We start from the raw sequence: 27,882 nt of genomic DNA on the forward strand, positions 1-27,882 counted from the left end.
AAACACACATGACAGTGATGTATATGGAGCTGCAATTCACATTTAATATAGCTTAAATAACTGTTCTAAGTTGTCTCTCAGTTGAGCAAACATGTCATGACTTGTAGCAGGTATAGGAATCTCAGAATAGCCTGCAGTGGCCACTAACTAGTGACCACAAACAAATGGTTGGGGGTTGTTTGTTTGCTATGAATGCTGTATTCTACACTATGACAATAAAATGGACTTGGAAACTCTCATCTGCCTGCATCGTCGTCAGTTCTCTCTCTTAAGTTGTTAGAAAATATACATCAACAGCACTCATCAAATAACTAAAGAGAAAGAAAAGGACAGAGACAGAGCCTCAGTTTCAAATAAATTGCTCATATGCAATGTGAAATGCCATAATCCTTTTCCTTTTCTTTATTATGGGCCAACTGAAAATAGCTGATCGACAAGCTCGTAGAGCTTGTAGATCAGCCATTTTCAAGCATAACACGTGTACGACGAAGAATAAATCAGGCATCACTGCGCTTCTGTGAAAGGAGGGAGATATATTTTGTTGGCCGAACGAGGCGATCATGTTTGTACACTAGTTGGACATCTATGGACAGCTATTTTTCGTGGCACATTATGTTTAATCACAACAACGTCACGTTTACTTTACCTCCTCAGTGTTTGGGTCGGGACATGTAGGACTGTATGGGCCGTTTGCACCAAGAAGGATTAAGCGGCTTAAACCTTAATATGGTTTAAATCAAGGTTTATCTATTAATCCAGTTGCACCAAACTTTAAACCTAGTTTTCACTAATCCGGTTTAGTTTTAAACCAGCCTTGTAATCTTGGTTTAGTTTTTTTAATCTTGGTTTTAATTTTCACAGTAAACCTGGATTAATGTCAATCCTGTTGCACCACAACTTTAAATTTTGATTTAAGTATCAATAAGGGATTAATTCTAAACCAGCAGGAGAGGAGGTTTAAATTAAAACAACCACCCTGGTGCCCAGAGGGCCATGCCAACCACACTGGTGCCCAGAGGGCCATGCCAACCACCCTGGTGCCCAGAGGGCCATGCCAACCACACTGGTGCCCAGAGGGCCATGCCAACCACCCTGGTGCCCAGAGGGCCATGCCAACCACACTGGTGCCCAGAGGGCCATGCCAACCACACTGGTGCCCAGAGGGCCATGCCAACCACCCTGGTGCCCAGAGGGCCATGCCAACCACACTGGTGCCCAGAGGGCCATGCCAGCCACCCTGGTGCCCAGAGGGCCATGCCAACCACCCTGGTGCCCAGAGGGCCATGCCAGCCACCCTGGTGCCCAGAGGGCCATGCCAGCCACCCTGGTGCCCAGAGGGCCATGCCAGCCACCCTGGTGCCCAGAGGGCCATGCCAGCCACCCTGGTGCCCAGAGGGCCATGCCAGCCACCCTGGTGCCCGGGTAAATAAAAATAAGGGACCGTCTAAACCCAGTCGAATATTATGACTATGATGAATTCAAAAGGCGGTACAGATTCAGCAAAGACTCTGTAATGACAATACTTGCTAAAATCGGGCCTGCAATTGAACATGCCACTGAGAGGAATGCAGCTGTACCACCCTTGCTCCAGCTACTGATAGCCTTGCGCTTTTATGCAACCGGATGCTTCCAGCTGGTGGATGGGGACCTTTTTGGAGTACATGACTCAACAGTGAGTAGGATTGTTGAAAGAGTATCCCGAGCAATTGCGTCTTTAAAAGACCGGTACATAAGATTTGCTCCAACAAGAGAAACATCTGCTGAGTTTTACAGAAGATCTGGTTTTCCAGGAGTGCTAGGAGCAATTGGTTGTACTCACATCCCCATTCAAAACCCTGGTGGAGCAAATGGAGAGCTGTTTCGCAACAGGAAGGGACACTTTTCTATTAATGTTCAGGCTGTGTGTGACGAGGAGGGCCAAATCAGCAACATTGTAGCTCGATGGCCAGGATCAACACATGACAGCCGGATTTTTGACAACAGCCATCTCTGTGCTCTGCTTGAAAGTCAGGCATTTCAAGGCCACCTCGTTGGTGACCTTGGATATGCCTGCCGTGCCTACCTGATGACCCCCATTTTGTTTGAATATATTCAAACATTTGGGCCACATTTTCACGATCTTTCAAAAAAATAGCAGACCTACAAGCTTGTAGTGTGCCACTCAGCTTGTAGATCTGCTGTTTGTCAATAGCTAAATTATAACATAATGTTTAAAACACCAAAAGGGGTTCCCGCCCAAAATGGGTTTTAAGGTGTGGTTGGTGTGTAACCAAAGACACATTTACACTGGAGAATTGCGTGGTTATTTCATTTCCTGTGATAGGCTATCTTATTTTGATACCCTCTTTATCTGCTCCCATGCTGCATCAAAGCATAAACAGCAGGCTAATCTACTTTAATCCATTGACACGGGCCTGCCTGCAGGGGGCAGCATTATACTGTATAAGACCTTTTCGTGTCAAAGGCACAATGGCTGAGAGAATGTCCCTTTTCAAATTAGAAAGAATAAGATATTCTTATACCAAAGACAATCTTAACTATACATTCCAAAAAATAAATGGAACCCTTTCTTGATATTTCTTAGGGGCGCTATGCTAGCCCCCTACAATGTCTGGCTTTCAGAAATGATGGCATTCATGTGGCAGCCGCAAGTCTATGGAATTGACTTGCTAAAAGGATAACTCAAAAAAGTCCACGGGGACTTGTTTCCATTGTGGTCCTACTGTATATTCATCAACACAGCATAGAAAACACAATAGTACATGTCATCAGCAAATACAAAACACTATTATGTACAAAGGAGAAAAGGTGTGTGTGTGTGTGTGTGTGTGGGGGGGGCAGTGAATGACTTCCTCCTTTCATTTACCTCCCCTTGTGGACTCCTGATGGTCAGTTTTGAAAGAAACCTGCAGCGATTTACATCTTTTAGACAAAAAAGACAATATACAGATACATACATACATAAATAAACAGCCTCTCCCACCCACCCCACCAACCACCACATCACCAGCTGTGATGTGGAACCCCTTTTGGTGTTAGTATTATGTTATGCTTTAGCTATTGAAAAACAAGCTTGTATAGGTCTGCTATTTTTGCAAAATCGAAGAACGACTGACATAGAAACATAGCTTTTTCAGAAAACCGTAGAATCAAATCAAATCAAATCAAACTTTATTTATACAGCGCATTTACATCGACCAAGGTCGAACCAAAGCGCTTCACATTTGCAAAGCATAATTACAAAATGCAAACACAAGCAAACAGAAAAAGGGATAAAATAAAGCAATAAATTCAAAGAGAGAGCAAAAAGTAAAATGCAATTGGCAGTCCATAGGAACATAGCTCGTGGGCAGACTTAAATTAAATTGAATTAAAAGCGATAGAGTAAGAATGAGTCTTTAATAAGGATTTAAAAACCGTCAACGACCGAGCAGCGCGAACATGGAGCGGCGGGGCGTTCCAGAGGTTGGGACCGGCCGCGGCGAACGCGCCATCTCCTCTGGTCCTGAATTTTGTGTCAGGCACAATCAGGAGAGACAGATTGGCCGATCTCAGGGCTCTTGCTGGTACATAGGGAGTGATCAATTCAGCTAAATATGGAGGGGACAGGTCATTTTGGGCTTTAAAAACAAACACTAAAATCTTAAAATCTATTCTAAAGCGGACAGGGAGCCAGTGGAGGGAGGCGAGGACTGGGGTGATATGGTGCCGCCTATTTGTATTAGTGAGGAGGCGAGCGGCGGCATTCTGGACAAGCTGAAGACGCCTAATAGCCGACTGATCGATGCCTGCATAGAGAGCATTGCAGTAATCCAGTCGAGAAGAAATAAAGGCATGGATGACTCTCTCGAGATCAGAACGGGGCAAATAGGCCTTTGCCCTAGCTAGAAGCCTGAGTTGGAGAAGACATTTTTAGAATCTGTTCTCGGGCCTAAATGGGTTAAGCAACAGAGGAACGAATGTGTGAATACATCGGCGAATGTGCTACAACTGGTACTTCAAGTCCTAAAGCAACTGAAGGATGAAATCCATCTAAGAGATTATTGTTCCAATCAATTGAATGAGAAATGTTCCAGCCCATGTTTGTGTGTGGCAGATCACGGAAACTCCCTCTAGGGTTGTGGCTGTGGGTGGCACTCACGTGCACTTTGAGTTTATAGATATGAGGGCATATTTCTAAAGCAGGTTGTTGAATGCCTGGTTGAGTGTTGTAAAAGGTGTGCAACTGCTTGGAAGGAAGGTAAGAGAGCTGGCTTGAGACCACACCCCACTCAGGTGTACACAGTTGGCCTGACGGCCTGCTCCACTCTGCCCTAATCACCCAGGCTGCCAGATATCCTGCTGTGCTGAGGCAGAGGGGGCAGGGCCGTCACAATAGACCTTTAGTACATTATGTGACTGGAGGGGGTCCCCCCTCTATTGTACTGTACTGTACTGTACTGTACTGTACTGTCACACAAAAAAATCATCATATATACAGTTAATATGTGTGTGTATGTTAGGCTGCGCAACAGTGACAACAGTGAAAACCAACCAAATGCTATTTTTGTGCTCGGACACAGCCAGCCAGCCAGGGACACAGCCAGCCAGCCAGCCAGGGACCCACATAGGAGTGCTTGCACCACTCAAAAAGGCCTCTCTTTTGACTAACAACAAATTAACATCATCACCACTGTAATGAGCTGATGTCCACACAGTTGTGATGATATTATAATGAATGCTTGAGTATCGTGAACAGTGCAGGCACAGAGCAAACATTCTGTCAACTACTACCACTCGCTTGCCGGCTTCCTAGCGACGTCACCGTTTCTCTGAAAGCTGTACACTACAACCACCACCATGGCAGGGACATGTGACCTGTTCTATGACCAATACTTGAGAGAGATAACACATAATTTATTACTGTGTGATACTGTGTCGCGTTTGGTAGATTCATTATCAATAAAAAATCAATCAAGTGCATTTCAATTAGGAGATTATATACCTAGAATTCAGTTGTGAGCTCTTTCACTTCATTCACGAGTTTTTGCAGTTTTTCAACTTCCTGCCTGATTGACAAGACAAATCTCATGGTCTTTGATCTGATGTATGCTCTGTCTAGATCGGAATTGGGCAGTAACTCAGCAGAGTCAGCCATGTCTGTTTCACGTGCAGCCTCCGACGCCTGTGCCTGCCAGATGTGGTGAATTTCCTTGGCGTCCATGGCGATGAAGAAGACATCGACGGCTAGGAACAAAGCAGACAGCACCCCCGTCACCACTTCCGCCCCAAGGAGTCCTAGCCTGGCTGACTGAGCAGCTACTTCGCCCAGTCTGCCCACTTGGACCAGTCGCTCCAGCTCCGCAATTCCACCCAAGCCTCTCCCGCACCCGGTGCCGATCCTCGCACGCCTCTTTGAACTCTTAATGCCACTCTCTGAGTCAGGCAGCTCTTCGTTCTGCCACTCCAAGCCCTGGCCGATGTGTTGAAGAGACAACTCCACTGACTTCATCTTCTCGCCAAATTCGTTGAGGATGCTTCTGATGGCCTTCCGATCACTGGACTCGTTCACGATGTTGGTGATGTTCGACGCGCCGGCGGTGACACCGCCGGCTACAGCCACACCGACACCGACTCCAGTGACGATGAGAGAGGCTCCCAGGGTAAAGGGGGACAGAATGAGACCTACGATGGAGGTGATGCCTCCTGCTGCTCCGATCACACCGCCCGTCAGGCTGCCGATGGTGGTGCCTTGGTGCACTCTTTCCAGACCGTCAGCCAAGGTCTTCAGCTTGTCCAAGTTGGCCTGAAGGTCTTTTACAGTTGCTTTCGTCTGACAGAGGACGAGAGAAAGCGTTGCTGTATTGGTGAGAGGAATGAGGGGCTTTGACAGAGACAGAAAGACAGACAAACGGAAGGCTGACAGATAAACAAACCTTTCTTATGAGGAAACCCAGGATAAAAGGCCTTCCCAGTATTTCACTGGCTGCAGGTCTTGACCCAGGGTCTCTCTGGAAGATGTCTTTCAGTAGTTCCTGTAGGTCTAGGGAGAAAGTCCGTGGGAGCGTTGGATATTCTCCCATTGCTCCCAATATTTTGCGGACCAGCAGGATTGGTGTGTTTTCAGCGAACTGTTTGGAAATAGTTTGAAGATAGTAAAAGCATGCATTTATGTTTTTAAAATGTGAAAAGGAGGTACAGTCCATGCAATTTGTACAACTACAAAACCATTCAAGCAATGGTTGACTCTGCCGTTGAGCTGCACCATGAACACTGGTTTGTTTCACTCTGAATTGTGTTGAGTCAGTGTGTGGCATTCAAGTTTTGTTTGAGTTTGAGACGAGTATCTTCTTGTAAGAAAAAACATTATTTGTCATTTATAATGTAGGCATAGTAGCCTATACCCGTTCAGGGATATGACATACCCAAAGTATGTGCAGAGTTTTGGTTGTGTGGTGTGTATTTGTATTGCTGAACATCCCAAAGTAGTAGAAATTATTAGCACCATTCAGGTTCACGAATGATTTTTACTTTGATTATTTATATAACACTTTTTGCCCTCATTGTGACCAGATTTGACTGAGAGCCTGCCATCGCGCAAACCTCCAGCTTTTCACCAGAGGAGAAAAACTCTCCCTCAGTCAAATCCGGTCATTATGATTGGACAGTATACGGTGACATCACAATATGTATTATAGTGTCTATACATAGGCAACCACGCTGGATTGCGGTGTCAATGCCCGTGTTGCAATTCCGATCGATTGCTCCAGGCACTGAAGAGAAGGGGCAATCTCATTATGAGCGTGTTGCGCAATGTCTGATGACATAACTCTCCCTCTGCCACTTATATTGGCACATGTGGCACACTCACTATGCGATGCTAAGTCAACCACGCAGAATGACACATGTAGGGCACAATATCTGAGGGCGCATTCCGTCCTCAAATTTCATTAGTTAAATTATATAAAGTTTAGGTTATTTAAAAAAGAATACCCATCAAACATCGCTTCTCTGCCTTTTGGCTAAGATCAGGAGTCTGAGGAGTGGACGTGAGCTGAGAAGCAGAAAGAGAACGAGAAAATATCTGGAGTCGAGCGGTGTATATGGTGCTAAAATATTTCTAAGATTTTTTGTTTGCTGAACGACCGCCAACTGTAGATGGCACCGGCTAGAGCTGAGACTGGAGAAAAGATGGCCGAACGACAGAAAGAACCAAGGAAGAACACGCTACGCTTCGTTTGGAGGACGACTGATGCACCGATCATGCAGAGGAGGCTGTTCGGGAAGGAAGTTTTGTTGGAGTGCCTACAAATGAAGGTGGAAGAGGTCTTCTGCCTTCAAGAGAATCCACGGGAGAGAGCATGGGAAGTGACTTTTCAAAGCTCTGAGTTGACGGAAAGAGCATTTGGACAATGCAAAAGGAGAGGAGGTGAGGAGCCTTTGTCTTTCTTTGAAATAGAAGACTTGCACAAAATGGAGGAGAGACTGATAACGGTGCACATGTACAACCCACATGTTCCGGAAAAAGACATTGTACGGTTTCTGGAGAACTATGGGGAGGTTTTGGCCCCCCATAGAAAACAGAAAGACAGTTTGGGTTTTTGGACAGGAAGGACCCAGTTAACAGTAAAGCTAAAGACTGATGAGAATGGCTATGACTGTCTTGTTCACCCTCCAGCCTTTTTTTCCATCGGGGCAGATAGGGGGTACTGTTTTTATATAAGGCAGCCTCCTTTCTGCAAAAAGTGCAGAGGGCGAGGACATACAGAAGCAAATTGCAACGTTGAAAAGAACTGTAGGTCCTGCTTGTCTAAAACACATGACGCAAAAGACTGTCCCTGGAGAGGCTGGAAAGGACGATAGGACGCCTGCCCCTCAAGCTGAGGGGGGGAGCAAGAAACGACCTCCGCCAAGTGGGGGGAAAGTAGCCCCAGCGAAGGCCGAGGCTGTGCCGCTCCCTCTGGATGGGGAGGTTTCTTCGAAGACCCGGAGGAATACAACATGGTGCTGGTGCAATGAACAGTATGTAGACCATGAGCAACTGGACTTTCCGCGCATGCCGTGTTATGGCTGTATACAGAGGAAAAGTTGGGCGACAACCCACACTAGTTCTCAAACTGCCCGCTGAAGGAGAAGGGGGGCAGCACTGATGCAAGGAAATGTCGATTGGCTTGAAGGAAGAAGAGATTCTCTTATATGAAATTCTCGAGGGCCCCCCGGCCCTTCTGTCATGGCTTAGACAGAGGTGAAAAGTATGCCAGGGAAAAATACTGTATATATTGTTGGTCTGTATGATTTATGGCCCTGACCAATGGTTGGAGATAAAGAAGTGAAATGTAAATCTGATGGTTTTTTTTCTCCTGTTGTCCTGTTTTTTGTGTATCTTTTGCAGATACTTGAATGCAGTGTAAATTTGGTATATAGGCCTATGCGTAATTTATTTTTTGATGTCTGAAATGAATGTGACAACGATCAATAAATAAATAAATAAAAATAATAAAAAAGAATACCCATCAAACATTATCCAATAAATAAAGCATGATTCATAATTAAATTGAAAATATTCATGGTCCACTTACTGCCATATCCAGTGTGCAAAGTTCATACAGTACACAGCCTAAAGACCAGATATCACTGTAAGGCGAAAACATATATAAAGTCAGTATTATTGAAAATGGCCCCTTTCAAAAATATTCACTTTAGTAATATTCCTTGCCTTTTTTCAGGCAAAGGATCCCTTAACGGGGAGAAAGATGAAGCAGGGACCCTGCAATTTCTATTGTAGAACGTATCATTTCTCATAGATTTCATATATCGCTTCATAGACTCAAGTTGTTTCACAGTACTATCATCAGTGTATGTTGGATTCACGTTAATGTGTATTTTCAGGCATTTAACCACTTAAACCGTCAATACTTGGACAACCTGCTTTCACTACATATGTACTTACAGTAGTCTGCTCTTTTTTCAATCTACACAACATCTCATTCCAGAGATCATCATCTCCAACCTACTAAACTAACTTTCTAAAACGGGTAGTCCCAATACTTCATTCTGATTGGCTGGTTACCGTCACGTGACCGGTGTAAATTTCACCGATAACCCACTCCTTCAATCACTTTGTATCATCTTGCAGCCTTGTAGCTGAACTGGGGAAGGAGAGCGCTTGATTGATTTACAAACACATGCCGTGCGGGCGTCTAAGCACCGCCCGGCTCATATGACTGTCAATGTGTGGCTCCAGGCAGCCCCGTAAAAACATCAAGCGCTATTCTACCGTCACATAGCCTACTTGCCGAGCACAACAAGGAAGTTATGTGGCTCGATCTGGTAGCGCAAAGCGTAGCTACTTTTGTGAATTCAATAGTTTTATTAGGTTAATATGGTACACATGTTTGTAACCGTTTTAGAAAAGCAATAAGCCACTCGAGGCCCCAGCTTACCGGGTATTTTACACTGGCTGCGGGGTAGAAGCCCCTCGGCTGCGCCTCGGGTCTGCCTACGCCCCCAGCCAGTGTAAAATACCCGGTAACCTGAGACCTCTCGTGGCTTATTGCTTAAATACACACCTGCTCCTCATTAGTCCACACCCATATAATCACCCCCTGTGCCGCTCCACCTCAGTCAGTATTGTTGGCCTGCACTAGTCACTATAGCCACTCTGCACGGTCCCGTCCGTTTATACCTTTTGTCAGTGTTTGTTGCTTTCTAACTTTGCCTTTGACTATACGCGCTTTGCCTGGATTTATTAAACATCTTTGAAACCTGCGCCTGCATCCAATAATGTCATTACAGTTCTCCTCAGAATAGGGATATGCTAGAGTTCACCCTTGAACTCTCGCATCCCTATTCTGAGGATTCATGTAAAAAACAAGTACCGTATATATCACACGAAGATTTGGCGGCCCCTGGTCTACACTGTAAACCAAACATAAACAGATATATACAGTAGACTCTCTTTACCTTTTGGCATCGTATGTCATGTCATGACATTTTTCAGGACTCGCGTAACTTAAGCCAGCATGCGAGGGAGCCGTGTTCGCATCATTAAATCTGTGGGAGGAGGTATAATTTTAGCATAGTAATTAAATCAATGAGTAGATCCCTTTTTAATTTACTGAATTTTGTACAAATACCTCTCACTGAGTTCTCCAAAGCCTCCCAGGCGTATGGTTCCAAATTTTGTGAGGAGTATCGTCTGGGACATGACAAAAGAGAAGACTGTGAAATTTGTGAAACCATATCATGTCACTTGTAAATGTTGTAGCATATCACCCGTAAAGTAATTTGTTTATCCACCCAGGTGTAGTGGGGTTAAATTGTGTTGAAAGATGATTTAAAACAATCACACCATAATGTGAAGTGGCTTTGGGGGGTTGTAATGACCCCTCCTTCCTGGTCTGTGTGTGTGTGTGTGTGTGTGCATGTGTATATATACATTTTACCCATTCGTGCGCAGTGCACGGCGAAGGCGTGATACTGCACTGCTGTGATATTAAAGTCCTGTGGATGACTCAGTGATGCCTGCATGAGAGATAGGCTATTATGTCTGAATGTATGAATGAATGAACCATTGTAAAGCGCTTTGAGCACTTGGAAAAGCGCTATAAAAATGCAATTCATTATTCATTATTATGTCGCGGTCAAGGCAGTTATAATCAACGTTTATGTAGTGATTTGATCATTGATGAACGAATCATAAACATATGGATGAAGGCTTGCCGCTTGCAAGTGTGCTGGTATGTGTTGGCGACGCACGCCGCGGTCCCGTCTTCCCGAGTCCGACCCCCGAAAATTATCTTGCTTTTAACTGAACTGTCAAAACTGTCAAAACCTGTCTAAGCACTTATTTAAATGGTGAATGATTAAGCCCCTTACGCCTATAGCCTGCTAGTACTTACTACAAATAGGCAAGCTGTATGCTTGTCATTGTCACTTGGAAATAAAGGCGTGCAGTCCATTTATGCCTTTTTTTAAATAATATCATAATCACATATGCCGCATCACCGCATGCGCTCCAAAATCATCTCACAAGTGCGCTTGCATAACAAGGCCAGTAAAGCACTGTTTGATTAAACGAATACATTGTAAACATGTTATATTGTTTTTTAATTGCGCGATTTTAATTACTTGTAAAGTTGGAAATCTCTCCCTTTTTTTTTTACATACACATACCGTTTTATATTAACATTTTAGGAGTGAAAACATGTTTAGATGCCTGTGACAGCGTGTCAGCAGTTCAGACAATGCTGCTCCGCTTGTGTAAGACAGAAAAACAGCCAAGGAAAAAGCGTACGCCAGCTGCGGAGCAGACGTGGGTTTTGAACGTTGTCAAGTTCAATTTCAAGCTTTGCCGGAAATGGTAAATGTCGAAAATGTCGGTAATTTCGGCGTGCACCCATATTTTGGCGTACGCACGGTTGATAAATGAGGGCCATAGAGTCTGTGGGGGCCGGAGGGCCAGGGCCCCCATGAGGATCTTCGGGGAATTGCACCCAACCACACTGAAGACAGTCAAGACACTGTCCAACACCGCCCTCCCCTGGCTAAACCAGGCATGGGCCCCCATGAGGATTATGAAAACTATTCGTTTCTGGTGTGCGTGCTCCGTACAGGTGTGTGTGCAGGTGTGTGCATGTGTGGTACCTGGACTGAGAGGTCATTGTGGAGCAGACCTCTTTCATGAATGCATTTCAGAGCCATGCAAGTTTGGACAATCCACTGTAGTATCTGTTAAAAAAGTAACAAGTGCATGAGTACCGGTGTATAACGTGGCTTGCCAAAATGTTGATACAATATGAGATCATCCCATTTGCCACACAAGGAAGAGATTTCCTTGTGTGGCACACACACACACACACACACACACACACACACACACACACACACTGTTACGGATGTCGGGGCGCGGGTCTGCTATATGTCTGTTTGTCTGTGCGCGCGCCCTGTGTTGTCGTCCCTGCAGATCCGTCCGTGCGCAGCCATTGGTGGGGAGCGTTCCCTACGCTCCACCATTGGCCGCCTACTCCCAATCCTGCGCGTCCAACCAGCGCTTCCACCCTGTCCCACCCGATGAGATAAAGGCTAACTGAAGACAGCGATCCAGGCCGCTGTCAGACTGTCTTGTGTGTCGCTAGAGTAGGGAAGTGACAGCGCGCCCTCCGTGCAGGGAAGAGTGTCCCAATCTGTACCAGTGTATATATACAAACCTCCTAAGAGAGAACTGTTACGTAAAGTGCTTTCATACAAACTGTGAATCACGAGCAGGTAGTATTTTCCCTATATTAGTATTCCACTGTATCACCTTATAGCTCGTTAAGCAGGCACCTTTCACATGTACTTTTGTTTGATGGTAGGCATAAGAATAGAGTAGTCAGATAGCGTTTTCTTTTGTCACCAGTCAGATAGTCAGTATTGGGAGGGGGGTTTAGTATAGGGTGCAGTGTTAGGGTATTTTGTTACTCTCTTTCCTTTATGGTCCTGCTCAGCCTGCTCACATTGTTCACGTGTGTTGCACTATTTTGTTTCACTCTGTATGCCATCTAAAGCTAGAAGGAATAAAACAACTTTTGGCATATACCATCTTGCCTTATTTTTCCTCATAACCGTCCTAGACTCAGTGAGTCGTAACACACACACACACACACACACACACACACACACACACACACACACACACACACACACACACACACACACACACACACACACACACACACACACACACACACACACACACACACACAGAAAGTACTATGGAGATAGGGGGTTTCTACCTGACAGCAACTACTGTATAATACTGTACAAATATGTATATTTTAGCAATACCTGGTCTTCTTCAAATGAACCTCCAGAGCGTTTCTGTTCCTGAATCTTTTGAGCAAGATTTCCACCCAGGCAATGATCCATCACAATGTAGAGGTTTCCATCTATTAAAATAGAAGACTTTTTAACATATATACACATATATAATGCCATACATTTATTTAGTTTAATGTTGCACATCCTGAAAAGCTCAGAAACAAAAGAAGACCAAAAAAAGTCTTGGATTTTATTAACTTCCCATGCGTAACTATATAGAATTGAAGTGTTTCGTCTGCTGAAGTTTGTATACAGACAGGTTCATTCCTTAATTCAAGGGTTCTCAACCAGATGACAGTGAAATGACAATTTAATGACTTCTAAGACCCTTGTATTACCTAAAAAAGAAAATAAAGACGTTATGAGCTTGTAGATCTGCTATTCTCTGTGGAAGCGATGCCTCAACTCCTACAAATTCCAAATGCTTAAATCAGGGTTGGGGGTCTCCAGTTCAAATGTGATTATTTGGGGGTAAAATAAAACGCTAATGTAAACCTACCCTCCTCAAAGGATTTTTCGTAGCTCTCAATATGCAGATGGTTTGCATCTTTAAGCTGATCAGTCTCGGATTTGATCTTCTGATAAGCGTCATCAGGATCCTGTTGATTAAAATGTGATGAACATTATTTCATGCTATGGCCAATACGCCATAACGTCACATATACATACTGACTAAAGGAAGGAATTAAAATGATCTCACAGATAAATAACATATGCAATATGCATTCAAAGGTTCTAAACTTCTGACACTATTCAATTATAGGCTAGTAACTGTAGGCCTAAACTAATCTATCCTTTTCTTACCAGTTCTTTCTTACCTATGCAAGAAGTGGGGAGGAAAATCACAAGTCTATCGTGTGCTAATTTGAGAGGTTATATGTCATTACTTAATAGTATTTAATTTGTAATTTCAGACAACATAAATGCCAGACATCATCTTATGTACAACAACAACAACAACAACAACAACACTATTCAGAGGATAAGGTGCAATGGAAATATAGCCTATACTATAAACTCATGAATATAAAAATAAAGTTAAATAAAATAGGAGATTTGTATTTTGCTTTACTACTACTACTACTACTAATAATAATAATAATAAATAATAATAATAATTATTATAATTATTATTTATTGTAGATGCAGCTGTTACAGTATAAATGGTCAACTCGGGTATAGATTAGAAGAATAGCTTTGGAGGAACTAACCTGTGACATTTTGATCTCGTGGATGAAAACCTCGTCACCTTCCTTAGAAGTAGCAACAACTCTTTTCTCCACGTTAGACTGGACAGTGTAGCCATGCCTCTCATAGACACTTTGAGTTTTCCCCATCTCGATGTCGAACACGAAAGACTATACTTAAATCTGAGGGTAGTCTGTTTACTGTGTTTAGGCTAGATATGTTTGCAAGGTCGAACTTGCACAGCAACAACAATAAGAATAAATCACTATCACTTTCACTTTTAATTCTTCTGTTACAGCTGCCTCACCTGCGCCAGGGCCGGTTAAGTCTGCTCCACTAGGGGTTGGCAGGTACATGTCCTAGGCTGTACTGTAGTAACTGTACAGTGTACACAAATAAACAGATGGGTTCATTCAATTATTGTATATTCGCTAGAAGCATGCCTCGATCGATCCTTGGATCAGGTCTTATTGTGAAGTCCTCATTGTTGTTAACAATACATGTATCTACTGACGCACAGTCTACCGGAAGTTCTAACTTGACGCTGGGGCGCAGTGGGCGGCGACATAGATATGGGCGGACGCCGGACGGTGAGTGACCGAGATCAATTTTAGTCTAAAAGGCAAGAAAACACTGGTGTAGAGGAGAGGCTGGATAATACGATTGTTGCTATAGCTACACTTTACATCCATGTGAAAACCTGTGAGTAATAATAATTATTGTTATTAAATTCTGAGTTAGAGCGAAGGTGTTATTACTGTTATACATCAGAAAATGAAGTAGTCTTGGACAAACTAAGAAGAAGACTATCATTGATTTTGTCGAGTGTGGCTTTTACATAGCCAATTGTCATAGCCATGGTGGTTTACATATGTGATATGATCATATGTCATATGTGAAAGTGATCTTTCCAGGGCTAGCTTAGTAGCTTTTACGACATTATTTAAAGGACTTACGGGGCTATGGACCAGAGCTACTTTTACGATACGAAAGCAAAAGCCAGACTCGATAAAATACATTGGTCCAAGGCTATAACAATGAAGCAAAGTTGCATTGTTGTTGTCTGACTAAATCATAGTGACTAATGTTGATTTATTGTCGGGAAGAAAGCAACTCTTCACAGCAGGCTTTACTTTTATTTCGGCTTATTTTCGACAGGATTGACAAATCCACAACATGCATGAATTTCAAATTATAAACCTCAAACTCATTATTGAGAAGAAATAACACACCCTATGAGTGTGATGCTGAATTGGAATGCAGCGATACTGTGAATACCATGCATAAATATGTTCAGTATGTTAATGACCATGAATCATGGCCTATGCACATGATAGCTTGTACAACAGGATGTTAATTTCCATACATAATATATGTACTTTTTCGAACATTAACAGCTTTTGCAGCCACCCGTAAGTGCTCTTTGAAAGCGGTTTTGAAGATTCACATGTCTTAAGGCAGTTGGTATAGGCGTTCCACATTTTAGTGGCATAGGAGAAAAATGTATTTAAATTTAATCCCTTGTTTGAGCCGAATCTGGGTTGCACATGGTATGTTGAACTCCCTGTGATTATGGACTTTGTTGACAACTTTTTTCAAAGGGGGCCATATTAAAAAATATTAAAACACCCAAGGGCCAACTACATAATTTAGCTTCGGATTTAAACGTTTCTATTTTACTATCATCAATATTTAATATCAATGGTCTTTTGTCAGGTGTGTGCTTGGAACAAAAATTGTATCTCATATCCATATGTCACATTACCGTCCAAATGTAACCAAGCAAGCAAGGTAAACAAAAATACAAAAAGAAATGCAAGGAACACTGACAAATTATACTCTGGGAAATGCCCAGGTTGGCCTTTCATAATACAATTCAGGTATGAAGCTATGCGCCGTGTAAAATTCGCCCAAGGGCCACATTTGGCCTGCGGGCCGCACTTTGGACACAGCTGTTGCAGACCATGGGGCCCATTGCAAGTTGCTGTAGCCGCCCTAGTAGCCTACTGTCTTCAACCCTAAGCCATTCCATTCCAGCCTATTGCAGGCTTACACTGTATCTGTCTGCCTATTGCCTAGGCCTAGGCTATGTCAAGCCCAAACGGACAGAGGAAGAGATTGAGAAAGAATGACGTAATGATACAAATAAGAGGAACATATTCAGGAGAGAGCAACAGAAGCTCTACACACACACACACACACACACGTCACTCGTGATGGCCATAATCAATGACTCATGTTTATATAACTTATCCACAGGAAACACTCATGCATGTATACGTGTTTGCAATTCAGACCGACCTCCTGATCCGACTGTACTGTAGCTGGCGGAGAGAGAAACCTACATTTTCTCTGATTTGGTAGAGGTGAACTTAAACACTTTTAGTTTCAACTTGGCATCTTGTTGTCACTGACACTGTCGGCCAAAACACACAACTCATGATGTCACACATTGTGAGCTTGCCCCCCACTGCCTAAACTAAAAGGACCCCCTGGGGAGGTGCCGAAACTCCCATTGAGAGAACCGGCATTGCTTTAGGCCGGGCTACTGTAAGGGAATGTACAAAACAATGGGTGCGTGACTGAAACAATGTGACGCTATAAGGCTTGCCTCGACTTGCACGACCTGTTGTGCAGAAACAAAAGTGAAACTTAAGAGATGCACACACACACACACACACAGGCGTCCTGTACATAAAAGAAGCTGGAGTTTGACGCCGGGTTGCATAACCCTCTTCATCTCCTCTCGTTTTGATTTGGATTCACAGCCAGGTCGGCTACACACACACAGACGTCGAGATGGGCCAAACGCAGAGCACCTGTGACCTCCATGGCTACACCGTCCAGTCCGACACACCGGATGGGACTGTCGCCACCTCGAAGGAGGGCGAAGAGGTCGTCATTAAACGGATCAAGGTACGTCCTTCACAGTTGTGTGTTACTGTATATACAGCACGTGCTTTTCATACTTATTTCGTGCCAAGGACCCCCAAATTGATATGAATGTTTTCGGCCGTGGCGTGGACCCCCCCCCCCTCTGAATGTCAACAAAAGCTTTGTGCCAGGCATCCCAGGAAGAGAAGATTTGTTATAAAATGTTAAATAATTCATCATTTTCCAAACAGACTTTCTTCCAAAATGGCAGATATACAATCTGTACAATTCAAACCTGGGTGCCGTGCTCACACACCTTACCTATTTAATTCATTTTGACGTTCAGGCAGTACCACTTGACAACCAGTAGGGGCCCTACCAGACCACAGGATGGAAGAGCAGGGAGACAAACTATACAACCACCACTGCATTTGTGTTTTATTATATTTTTATTGGCATACTCTCTATACCATGCAGATTGGTGAACATAAAGTTTCAAAGTAGTCCTTTAAAGGTAGAGTAAGTGATTTCACTTAATTCAAATATCACTTATTTTTTTGTTTTGTTGTGATAATCCTCTACTATAGAGTGTGCTGACCATATAAGGAGTTCCTCCCTGTCCCCAGTTAACCCCTGGGGGTCAAAAAACCTTAGGTTTCGTTTTTGACTCTCTATCCTGATTGGACGAAGGCTTAGGTCCCACAGCCAAAAACGAAACCTAAGGTTTTTTGAGTGAAATCACTTACTCTACCTTTAAATGTAGTCATCGCTGTGTTGGTTTATTGACCGTCTGATCCTGTAAAGTAAATGATCTGTCCCTCGAGTGGGCTATTATTACTTTTCTTTTTTCTTTTTTCTTTTTCAAAAAGAAGCTAGCGCAACACATCTCGTACCGGATACAGCTTAGGATAAGCACTCATGCAGTGACCGTTCGACATGGCACAGCGTGCAGATGCATTTCGGCAGAGCCTTCCTTAGTGCCGATGTCCATACCTATGTTGCCCGTGCCAAGATGAATTAACCCATTTTGGCCTGACATCGAATTTAAAAAAATATTCTCTTTTAAACTGTATTTTATTCAGTGCCGAGTGGTTCTCAATATTTCATGTCAAGAACCCCAAAGATTATATGTAATTGGCCGCCGACCCCCATCTGAAAATATGTTGTTCCAGGGACCCCCCACAATCACAGATTTGAGTTCAAAGCTGAAACTCTGAAAGAATATATATTCAAAGATTTGAGGCACATTTTCACGACTTTTAAAGAATAGCAGACCTACAAGCTCGTAGCGCGCCACTCGGTGGTTTAAAACACCAACAGGGGTTCCCGCCCAATATGGGTTAAAAAGAAAATATTTCCTTCATTTAAAACTTTGATTCCATTGATGTTGATTGATATTTGGAGTGAAAGTATTCAGGCATTCAATTCATCTGCATTTGTCTATATAGCAATACAATGTATTGATGATGATAAATCAACACTCAACAGATATCAAGCACAGCGTATCAGGAAATAGCCGCTGAAACGGATAAACTTGAAAACACAAGCCATCCACATATTGTAGGCTACGGGAAATCTTTTGAAGGTAGGAATTACTTTTATTTATCGGTTTTAAACCAGTTCTTTCTTCTTTTATTCTTTATCTGGATCCCCAGTACAATGTGCATGCACGCACGCACGCACACACAACACAACATAGTACATAACAAGACATATCACATATAACAAACAAAGTTACAACTTACATTTGGAAGTGACGTTGACTGCTTTAGTGCTTTCAATTTACATTTATCCATGGAAATTTTCGAAATTCATGTATGATCTTCTTTTCCTTTTGGCTTTTACCTCCAGGGGTTGCCACAGCCACACGATCCTCTGCCTCCATTTCACCCTGTCCTCTGCCTCCTCTTCTCTCACACCAACTGACATTCATGTCGTCTTTCACTGCATCCATAAATCTCCTCTTTGGTCTTCCTCGAGGCCTAGTGCCTTATGGCAGTTCCAACCTAAACATCCTTCTACCAGTATACTCACTATCCCTTGTACATGTCCAAACCATCTCTGTCTGGCCTCTCTGGCTTTATCTCCAAAACATCTGACACACACACTGTCCCCTCTGATGTACTCGTTCCTGATCCTGTTACTCCCAGACAGAACCTCAACATTTTAGCTCTGCTTCCTGTCTTTTCCCTCTAATACACCTTCCCTTTCATTCAGTCATGATAATTTTTATTTATTTATTTGTTACTATTTTAGATGTACATGGGGATATTGGGTTGTTGGTGTTGGGATACATGTTGCTTTGAACATGACACAAGTGTGGACCATCCTTCCCAAATAAAATGCATTGCATGAATGTGTTAAAAATGGCACAGTGGTTTATGTTTCTTTTCTTTTGACCAGAGGGAGACTGCCTGCATGTTGTGATGGACCACTGTAAGGGTGGGAATCTGGCTCAAAAGATCCAGGAACAGAGGGAGTGTGAAGGAGGATTCAAGGAAGAGCAGGTAAAAGCAGGCGGTGGTTTCCGAACCCTTTTCGATCAATACGCAAAGATCTTTTGAAATTATACTTTTAAAATGTTAAACGGAAAACATGAGATATTTACTCGCGACCCCAGTATTATGCTCCACCCGAGGGTTTGTCTGAGTGAATGTTGTTGGTTATTGCTGGCGACTGTTTTAATGCACTCTGCTTCATGTCGTTTTAACAGACAGTTGGTATCTGTAGACATGGTATACAATAGTGGTTTGTTTAAAGCATTTGGAAATGAGTGGGGGAAAAAATATATATTATTGTCAGATTATTATTTTTTGTTAAAGATATTTCACAATGCAAGGCCTTGTTTATTATTACTTAAATAAAATATTGTCTGCAAATGTTGCTTCCGGATAGTTTGTTCACAAAATGCTACTTTTCTTTAACAGATACTGCAGTGGATTGTCCAAACATGCATGGCTCTGAAATGCATTCATGAGAAAGACCTCCTCCACAAAGACCTCACACCCCAGGTACAGCTCACATTCACACTCTACAAGAAAAGGTGTCTGGAAGATAGTTTGAAACTTTTGAAACTTATTCAGTGTAATAAACAAGCTCTCTATATATATATATATACAGTGAAGTTGAATGTACTAATCTGTTGTCATACATATATAATATGCTGTGAAGTTTTGTGTGTGCGTGTGCGTGGGAGCAGCAACCACCACATTAGGTGGCTGCTACTGAGGGGGAAAAGTGCTGTTGGTGTAACAAGATTATATTCACATTTGATGATGCTCTATTTTATTATTTTAGCTCTTTTTTTTTAAACGTTTTTTTATCATTGTTGTGCTGTTGTTTTTCACCATGCTGCCGCATTGTCTGAAGGAAGCCAAACGAAAAGAAAAAAAAAGATTTACTCTTATGTTTTAATATGCTTTTCCTTTGCAATTTCTCAGAGGATACTTCTGACTGAATCGGGAACCATTTATTTGGGAGGATTTGGAAAACTCAGCGAGAGTGAGAGGTATAACATGCAAAGCAATTTAGTCATTGGTAAACATATCTAACTTATTGATTTTAACCCATTCTGACCGGGAACCCATTTTGGTGTTCGCATCATGTTATGCTTTAGCTATTGAAAAATAGCAGATCTACAAGCTCATAGCGCGCCACCGAGTGGCGCGCTACGAGCTTGTAGGTCTGCTATTTTTGAAAAATCGAAGAGCGACTGACTTTTTTTTAGAATCTGATCTCAGGTCAGAATGGGTTAATCAGACCAGTGTGTGTCCAGCGGAAACCTCGTATGAATCTGATCTCAGGTCAGAATGGGTTAAGTGCCGCCTTCAATGAGCCATTCTTCTTTCAACAGCCTGGATGCAGAAGCGACTACCTCGCAGAATGCTGCCATAAGTTACATAAGTCCTGAAACCTTGCAAGATGGCATATATGACGACAAAAGGTACTGTACAGAGAGAGGACTGCCCAAAAAAATCGTCACTTGATTATATCACTTTACACAAATGTAAGGTGGTAAATGGTGCATTTATATAGTGCCTTTATCCAAGGCGCTTTACATAGATTGTGCATTACATTCACCCATTCACACACACACACACACACACATTCATACACGGATGGCAGCGGAAACCATGCGAGGCACCCATCAGCACATCAGGACGAGCAATTAGGGGTTCAGTGTCTTGCTCAAGGACACTTCGACACTAACTCTGGGGGAGCCCGGGTTCGAACTGGCAACCTTGTGGTTACCATCCACTGGTAAATGGTAAATGGTGCATTTATATAGCGCCTTTATCCAAGGCGCTTTACATAGATTGTGCATTACATTCACCCATTCATACACCGATGGCAGCGGAAACCATGCAAGGCACCAACTAGCACATCGGGAGCAATTAGGGGTTCAGTGTCATGCTCAAGGACACTTCGACAGTAACTCTGGGGGAGCCCGGGTTTGAACTGGCAAACTTGCGGTTCCCATCCAGGCACTCTACCCCTGAGCCACCGCCGCCCCTACACTGGTACTTGCATAGGACTTTCTCACTCATTGTGCGACACCCAAAGGTGGACCATTTTATGTTGTGAGAATAAGCACCCCGATAATTATAGAGGGTAAAACGGCACTGGTTTTCCACATGTACGGTCGGTCAGTAACCAGCGCCAAAAATGCTTCCCGACAGCATAATCGGAGTAAATATTGTGCAGTGTGTAGGGAAAGAATATTTCCAAAATGAGATATACGGTATGTACATGAAAACATCATTAAATTACCCAGTGAACTGAACCAATTTTGCAGGTACTGGTCAATTGAAATGAAATAATGATTCTGTTTTTTTCCTCCTCCAGTGATATCTGGTCAATGGGCTGCGTGCTGTATGAGCTTTGTACACTGAAGAAAGCGGTAAGTGAACTTGTACAATTATTCAAAAAAATACCATAGTTTTTATTTGACGTGTTGTGAGATTGTAGATTTGCTATTTTTGAAAAAAAAAAAAAAAAATGCAACTAGTCCATACCCGCCACTTCCAGGCCTCCGTCCATCCGGGCAGTGTGCGAGTGCAACCACGACTACAGATCACGAATACAGATCCCATATAGTCTGCAAAGGACTGTGTACAAAAAACGATAATAAATGCCTTAATCTTGGGTAAAGCCGGGGGGGGGGGCTTTTATAGCAGGGTAGTGGGGATTGCATTTCATTTATGCCAGGATTAAAAGTGGGTATTTTACACGAACTCGTGCTGCATCTCAAGGTGCTATCCTCTCAATAAATTCAGACCAATTGGCCTTTTCGGGGGAGGGAAGCCGGGGCGTGAAGGGTGATATTGGTCAGTGTCCTACCCGGCTGGTGGCGGCACCAGCGGGGAGTGTAGTAGAACAATGGACGGAAGTGAAATGGCTCGAAACACAAACGTCAAAATGCAAGACTAAAACTACTCATCTTCTCGTCGATAAATTGCTCAAAAGTTCTGTATGATGATCTGTCAATCTATGCCCTTGACCACAAATGGCATCATATGTCGGATGTTGAGGTAGAGCAATGTAAAGTGAACTCTGCAGCTTAACTAGAATATTTTCTATCCAATCTAGATCTAGATATGTTTTAGAAGAGCGAATGGGTTGTATAGATGCCTGCCATGGTGCAAGTCATGTCAGTCAGTCGTCTTTATCTTTAAGAAGCGATTGACATTCACTTGCACTCTGTGGAAGGAAAAAAAGGGTCTCAAAATGTCACTTTTTAGCGGCAATAGCTTTAATGACAAACATCGCTTTAATGACTTGTATTCCCAAACAGTTTACTGCAGAGACAACAGTCACTCTGATCCCCAAAGTACTGGGCGGTACATATCCAACTCTGCCGGGGCATTTCTCAGCCGAGCTACACCAACTGCTGAACGACATCTTCCAGAAAAAACCCGAGTTCAGACCTGCAGCCAGTGAAATTCTGCGAAGGGATTTCATCAAAGGTGTTCTCATGGGAAAGGTTTGTCTGTCATTTCCTCCTTCCATTTGTTCTGTCTGTGTGTCAAAGCCCCTCATTCCTCTCACCCATACATCGACCTCTTTCTCTCTCCCTCTCTCTCTCTCAGAGTAAAGCGACTGTAGAAGACCTCCAGGCCAACTTGGACAAGCTGAAGACCGTGGCCGACCGCCTGGAAAGAGTGCACCAAGGCACCACCATCGGCAGCCTGACGGGCGGGGTGATCGGAGCAGCGGGAGGCATCACCTCCATCGTAGGCCTCATTCTGGCCCCCTTTACCCTGGGAGCCTCTCTCATCGTCACCGGGGTCGGCATCGGCGTGGCTGTGGCCGGCGGCGCCACCGCCGGCGCGTCGAACATCACCAACATGGTGAACGAGTCCAGCGACCGGCAGGCCATCAGGGGCATCATCAAAGAGTTCAGTGAGAAGATGAAGTCGGTGGTGACGTCTCTCGAGCTCATCAATCAGGGCTTAGACGAAAAGCAGGGCGAAGAAGAAGAGGTGCCCGACTCGGAGGCCGGCGCCGAAATGTCAAAGACGCTGGTGAGGATCGGTGCCGGGGCCGGGCGAGGCCTGGGCGGCATCGGGGAGCTGGTGCGACTGGTCCAAGTGGGCAGCCTGGGCAAAGTGGCCGCCCAGACGGCCAGGGTGATCCGTGTGGCGGAGGTGGCGACGGGGGTGCTGTCCGCCTTGTTCATAGCCGTGGACGTCTTCTTCATCGCCATGGACGCCAAGGAGATCCACCACATCCGGCAGGCGCAGGCGCTGGAGGCCGAGCGAGTGTCGAATCTGCCCACCAACAAGCTGGAGATCATGGACACTTCGGCGTTGCTGGCCAGTTCCGAGCCGGACGGAGAAAACATCAAATCGGAGACCATGAAGTTTGTCTGGTCAATCAGACAGACGGTTGAAAACCTGCAAGATATTGTGGATCAGCTGACTGAACTCACTTCACTTTTCTAAGGCAATCGGTACATTTAGTATAATGCTTTAACTGGCTTAAAAATGCACATGGGCATACAAACTCTGCCCACAAAACATATTTTCTGTTTTACATCTTCTGAGATATGGCCTATTGTCATTTTGATGGTGACCTCTTTGACCTTTTGATACCGTAATAATAATCCTCGTTTTCTGTTCGTTCTCAGATTTCCCACCAAGATTCATGGACATTTTCCAATACTTGACCTTTTCACCCCAAACATTAATCATGTGTTCTTGACAGTTATTTTGTTAACAGATATACACGCATGCAGGACTTGCTCATCCATTTAGTAGAATGAGTTTTCTAAATGGTTAGTACTGCTCATCATCACAACATTCTTCCCCTGAAACTATCGATCTACAAGCTCTCATGCATAGCGTCACATTGTGACATGCCTTTCATTCTTCACATTCTTATAAGGGGAAGTGAATGTAAATATCTTATTATGATTCATTGTTCAAGTCCTTACAAGGGAAATGATTAAGCTACATTATTCATTGTGGAAGGTTACTTTGCCATTTGTATGTAGAGAATAAATAAAGTGTGTAACATCTTGAGTCGCTCTCTAACCATCCAGATTAGAGACCATGTGAGTTTGTGTATATTAACTGAACAGATTCATTGATTTCAACAGGACTACCATGGTACCGCCACAGATTGAGCCAAGGACGATTGACCTATTGTTTAACTGCCAGCATCCTGGAAAGAGCATGTCCACATGTGTCAGAAGAACACGTAATGTCATGCGTAATTGCATGTATGCACTATTATACACGGACACTATGCATTAGTTCTCTGATTTTGCATGATGGCACCAGCTCTGAGATTTAACGCAACACCTCAAAGTGAACGCGAGAGGTCGCTGTCGAATTACAATAAGAGCCTTAGCCGACCGTATGATAATACCTCACCTTTAATGACAAGCGTCATGACATGAAGCATGGAGTTTAGTTTACCGCATAATACTTTATGGACTAAATGCAAAGGTATTAAGGTAAAACTGCGAACTATTTAAAAACTTAAAAGGTGTACACTGGCCTATCCTTCCTGTCTATTGAAGTTTACTGTATTTACACGTAGGCCGCATAACTTCACAAGATAAATAAGAATTGCTGTTTTGTAGTAGACAATGTGAAGAAGGCCTACGACTGCGAACAATTAAAAAACTTAAAAGGTGTACACTGGCCTATCCTTCCTGTCTATTGAAGTTTACTGTATTTACACGTAGGCCGCATAACTTTACAAGATAAATAAGAATTGCTGTTTTGTAGTAGACAATGTGAAGAAGGCCTACGAGTGGTGACAGAATGGCGCCCTGCCGCCCTTAACGCAGTTGAGCCTCATTTAAGAAACGGGAGTGAGCTTTTATGTTTATAGTGCTTATTCGAATGTTTTTTTTAATGTCCGCGACCGTTTTCACTCCAATTAAACCCAATGAAAATGGGGTTAAATCTGGCTACTACAGACAGACTACAGTACTACTAAAAAGAATAATAAAAAAGGTAATGCCGCCCATGATTGAACCAAGCAGATATCAATTATATTAACACTTATTGAGGCAATAAACTTGAGAGAGAGAGGGTTTTGCAATTACGCCTGGGTGAGGGTAACAGTGTTCCATTGTCTATTCATTTATTATTTGCCTCTCTGGAGAGAGAGGGGGAAAAATGGAAAGTTTTTTGAGCGCCCAGCGGTTGAGAGAGAGTTGAGACTGACTGTAGTGTTCTTGTTTTAAACTAAGGCTGATTTATACTTTGGTTGCGCGCTGGTGCCGCGCACGGGCGGAAAAAATAGCAGATACACAAGCTCACGACGCCTCGCAGCTGCGACGCGTTGTGAGCTTGTGGATCTGCTATTTTCGGAGTTGCGCGACACCAGCGCGCAACCAAAGTACAACTGCTGCAGGCTTTTAGGTATGTATGTATGTGTATGGGACTGGAAGGGAGGGGGGAGGTGTGTGTGTGGGGGGCGTGCATGAGGCGTGCACGGGACTCTCACTCACGGGCAGACGGAATACAAAAAAAAAAGGGAAAAGAGAATTGCAGTTTGCATTTCGCAGGCTGGGAAATAGCGGCCAGAGTTTGATTTAGAAGAGATGCAGGCTACTTAATTCTATCGTCTAGTCGGGGTTGAGGAGGGAGCTGGAGAGTGTTAGACATAGGAAATGTCATGGCATCTGTAGATAGATATATTGTTGTCTTTAGATAGTTCCTCTCTCTTTTTTTTTTTAAATAGGGGAGAAAGTTGGTTCCAGAGAATGCCGAGAGGAAGAGTTTGCATGAAAGGAGCCGACAGCTATGTAGGAATTCCCGACTGAAGTCATGGTAAGTCCCCCTTCCCGTCCGAGCTTTGACTGTGCATGAAAAGCGTGAAATTTGTCGTGGGGGAAAAAGGTTGGGTGAGGGTCTATTATGTTGTTGGTGTATCACATGTGTCATTCATCAGCTTTTAAGTAGCTTACTTACTAATAGTAAGCCTACATTAAACATGTTTATTTCAATAGCCTACCTAACAGGCGTTTTAGATGTGGAATATTATATTGAAATTCAGAGTGTGGATATACATTTTTAATGTCAGGTATGAACGTGTAAAATGTGCCACTAGTTCATCAAATCATATCTAGGTCTAACCTTTTCTGTTTTAAAACTTGATTAATGCTAAACTAGCCTACTTCTGGTTCTGATCAAATCCATATACAGTAGCTGACTGATTAGGAGAAACTATTCATTAGGTAGGTATATAGGTACTCCTAGATCTTTGTGTTCATAAAGCTGTCAAAGTAATATAATCTTAAGAGTGAATTATGACGACAGGAGGATATCTGTAGGCTATATATGTCATCATATGTGAACTTGTGAAGTTCAATGAACCGGAAAGGAAGTGAGAGATGTCTCTTTTAGGACAAGTCTCGTCACATCTCTTGAGGATTGAATTCGTATGCTTGTTATCATCTGATCTCCACCCCTACCCTTCGCTGGACTCATGCTCTGTCTGAGCAGTGCGCCAGACGTGCACACGGCCACACGCACAGACGCACAGAGAGGAAACTAAAGCAGCACAGACAGTGGCAGACACAACAAGGCAGACTCAGTGGTGGTAGAGAGAGAGAGAGAGAGATAGAGAGAAAGAAGAGCTAGCGAGGGAGAGAGAGAGACTTTTTAGTGTTTCCCCCTCTGTGTGCAGGGCAGGGCGGAGCACTTTGGCAGAGAGAGAGAGAGAGAGAGAGAGAGAGAGAGGGGGACGGGGGGGACGGAGGGGGGGAGAAAGAGAGAAAAAAGAAGCAAGAGTTGGAAAACAGAGGGAGAAACGAGAGGAAAGGCAGCAGGGCTTACTTTCTTTAATTTTAGGAACCTTGGACACCAGCGACAACAGTGTGGTAACGGCGATGCCACATTTTCCATATCGGATCTGTGTGTGTGTGAGCGTGCACATGTGTGTGTGTGTGTGTGTGTGTGTGTGTGTGTGTGTGTGTGTGTGTGTGTGTGTGTGTGTGTGTGTGTGTGTGTGTGTGGAGAGATGGAACAAGGGGTGGCATGGACTGCAGCGGAACATGTGCAGTGGGGTTTGTGTTTTTGCTCTTTGCCCAAATAGGAAGGTTTTGGAAGAAAAGGGCTTGTGGGACCAAAAACAAACTGTGCTGTCTGTGCATCACGTTGTAGCACAAATATACACGCTTATTATAAGGCCAGTCCACGGCCAATGCAACTCCTTGCAAACGTGCAACTATAGTACTTGCAACCGTTTATCCCCAATGCCAGGGATTGCAAGGCCGGCGTTGCATTTTGGAGCGATCTGGGCCTTTGCAGCAGCCAGCAACTATGCACAAATGCCTATACATAGCATAATATACTGAGGTCAGTCTGTGACAAGCTGACTCCCAGGTCCTCCTCCCACAGTGAATGGCGTTCATGGGCCATCTTGCCTGACTGACAGTTTGCTGACGCCAAACGAGAGGGAAAGACCCCAAGCTTCCTTGGTCGAGTAGACCAATTGTAGACCCCCAAAATAATCCTG

At 43.7% G+C, this 27,882-nt stretch overlaps 4 protein-coding genes across 4 annotated transcripts in view; 2 read left to right on the plus strand and 2 right to left on the minus strand.

The window, feature by feature from the left end:
• Window positions 1-14,337, minus strand: part of LOC308335746 (uncharacterized protein) — a 56,348-nt gene extending 42,011 nt beyond the window's left edge. The window contains exon 1 of the mRNA XM_080792919.1: window positions 14,193-14,337. The gene's annotated coding sequence lies outside the window, so the exon portion shown is untranslated. The remainder of the gene's footprint in view (window positions 1-14,192) is intronic.
• Window positions 4,789-14,199, minus strand: LOC308335748 (serine/threonine-protein kinase Nek4-like). The gene is made up of 9 exons (XM_080792921.1): window positions 14,052-14,199; window positions 13,340-13,439; window positions 12,808-12,908; window positions 11,626-11,709; window positions 10,116-10,177; window positions 9,943-10,032; window positions 8,559-8,613; window positions 5,916-6,110; window positions 4,789-5,812 (listed from the first exon to the last, which is right to left on the minus strand). The coding sequence occupies exons 1-9, from the start codon at window positions 14,175-14,177 to the stop codon at window positions 4,985-4,987; spliced, it is 1,641 nt and encodes a 546-aa protein (XP_080649047.1). The 5' UTR covers window positions 14,178-14,199; the 3' UTR covers window positions 4,789-4,984.
• A 285-nt stretch (window positions 14,338-14,622) lies between the features above and the next one.
• Window positions 14,623-24,392, plus strand: LOC308335060 (uncharacterized protein). Its single transcript, XM_080792018.1, has 10 exons — window positions 14,623-14,730; window positions 16,797-16,944; window positions 18,391-18,487; window positions 19,306-19,409; window positions 19,830-19,913; window positions 20,343-20,410; window positions 20,756-20,845; window positions 21,748-21,802; window positions 22,697-22,885; window positions 22,992-24,392. The coding sequence occupies exons 2-10, from the start codon at window positions 16,828-16,830 to the stop codon at window positions 23,844-23,846; spliced, it is 1,659 nt and encodes a 552-aa protein (XP_080648144.1). The 5' UTR covers window positions 14,623-14,730; window positions 16,797-16,827; the 3' UTR covers window positions 23,847-24,392.
• Window positions 24,393-25,905: 1,513 nt separating this feature from the next.
• Window positions 25,906-27,882, plus strand: part of arhgef40 (Rho guanine nucleotide exchange factor (GEF) 40) — a 124,498-nt gene continuing 122,521 nt past the window's right edge. Inside the window, exon 1 of the mRNA XM_080792955.1 lies at window positions 25,906-26,192. Coding sequence (XP_080649081.1) covers window positions 26,190-26,192 — 3 coding nt within the window. The 5' untranslated portion in view covers window positions 25,906-26,189. The remainder of the gene's footprint in view (window positions 26,193-27,882) is intronic.

This window comes from Protomyctophum bolini (genome assembly GCF_963924005.1).
Source record: "Protomyctophum bolini genome assembly, chromosome: 20".
Lineage (NCBI taxonomy): Eukaryota > Metazoa > Chordata > Actinopteri > Myctophiformes > Myctophidae > Protomyctophum > Protomyctophum bolini.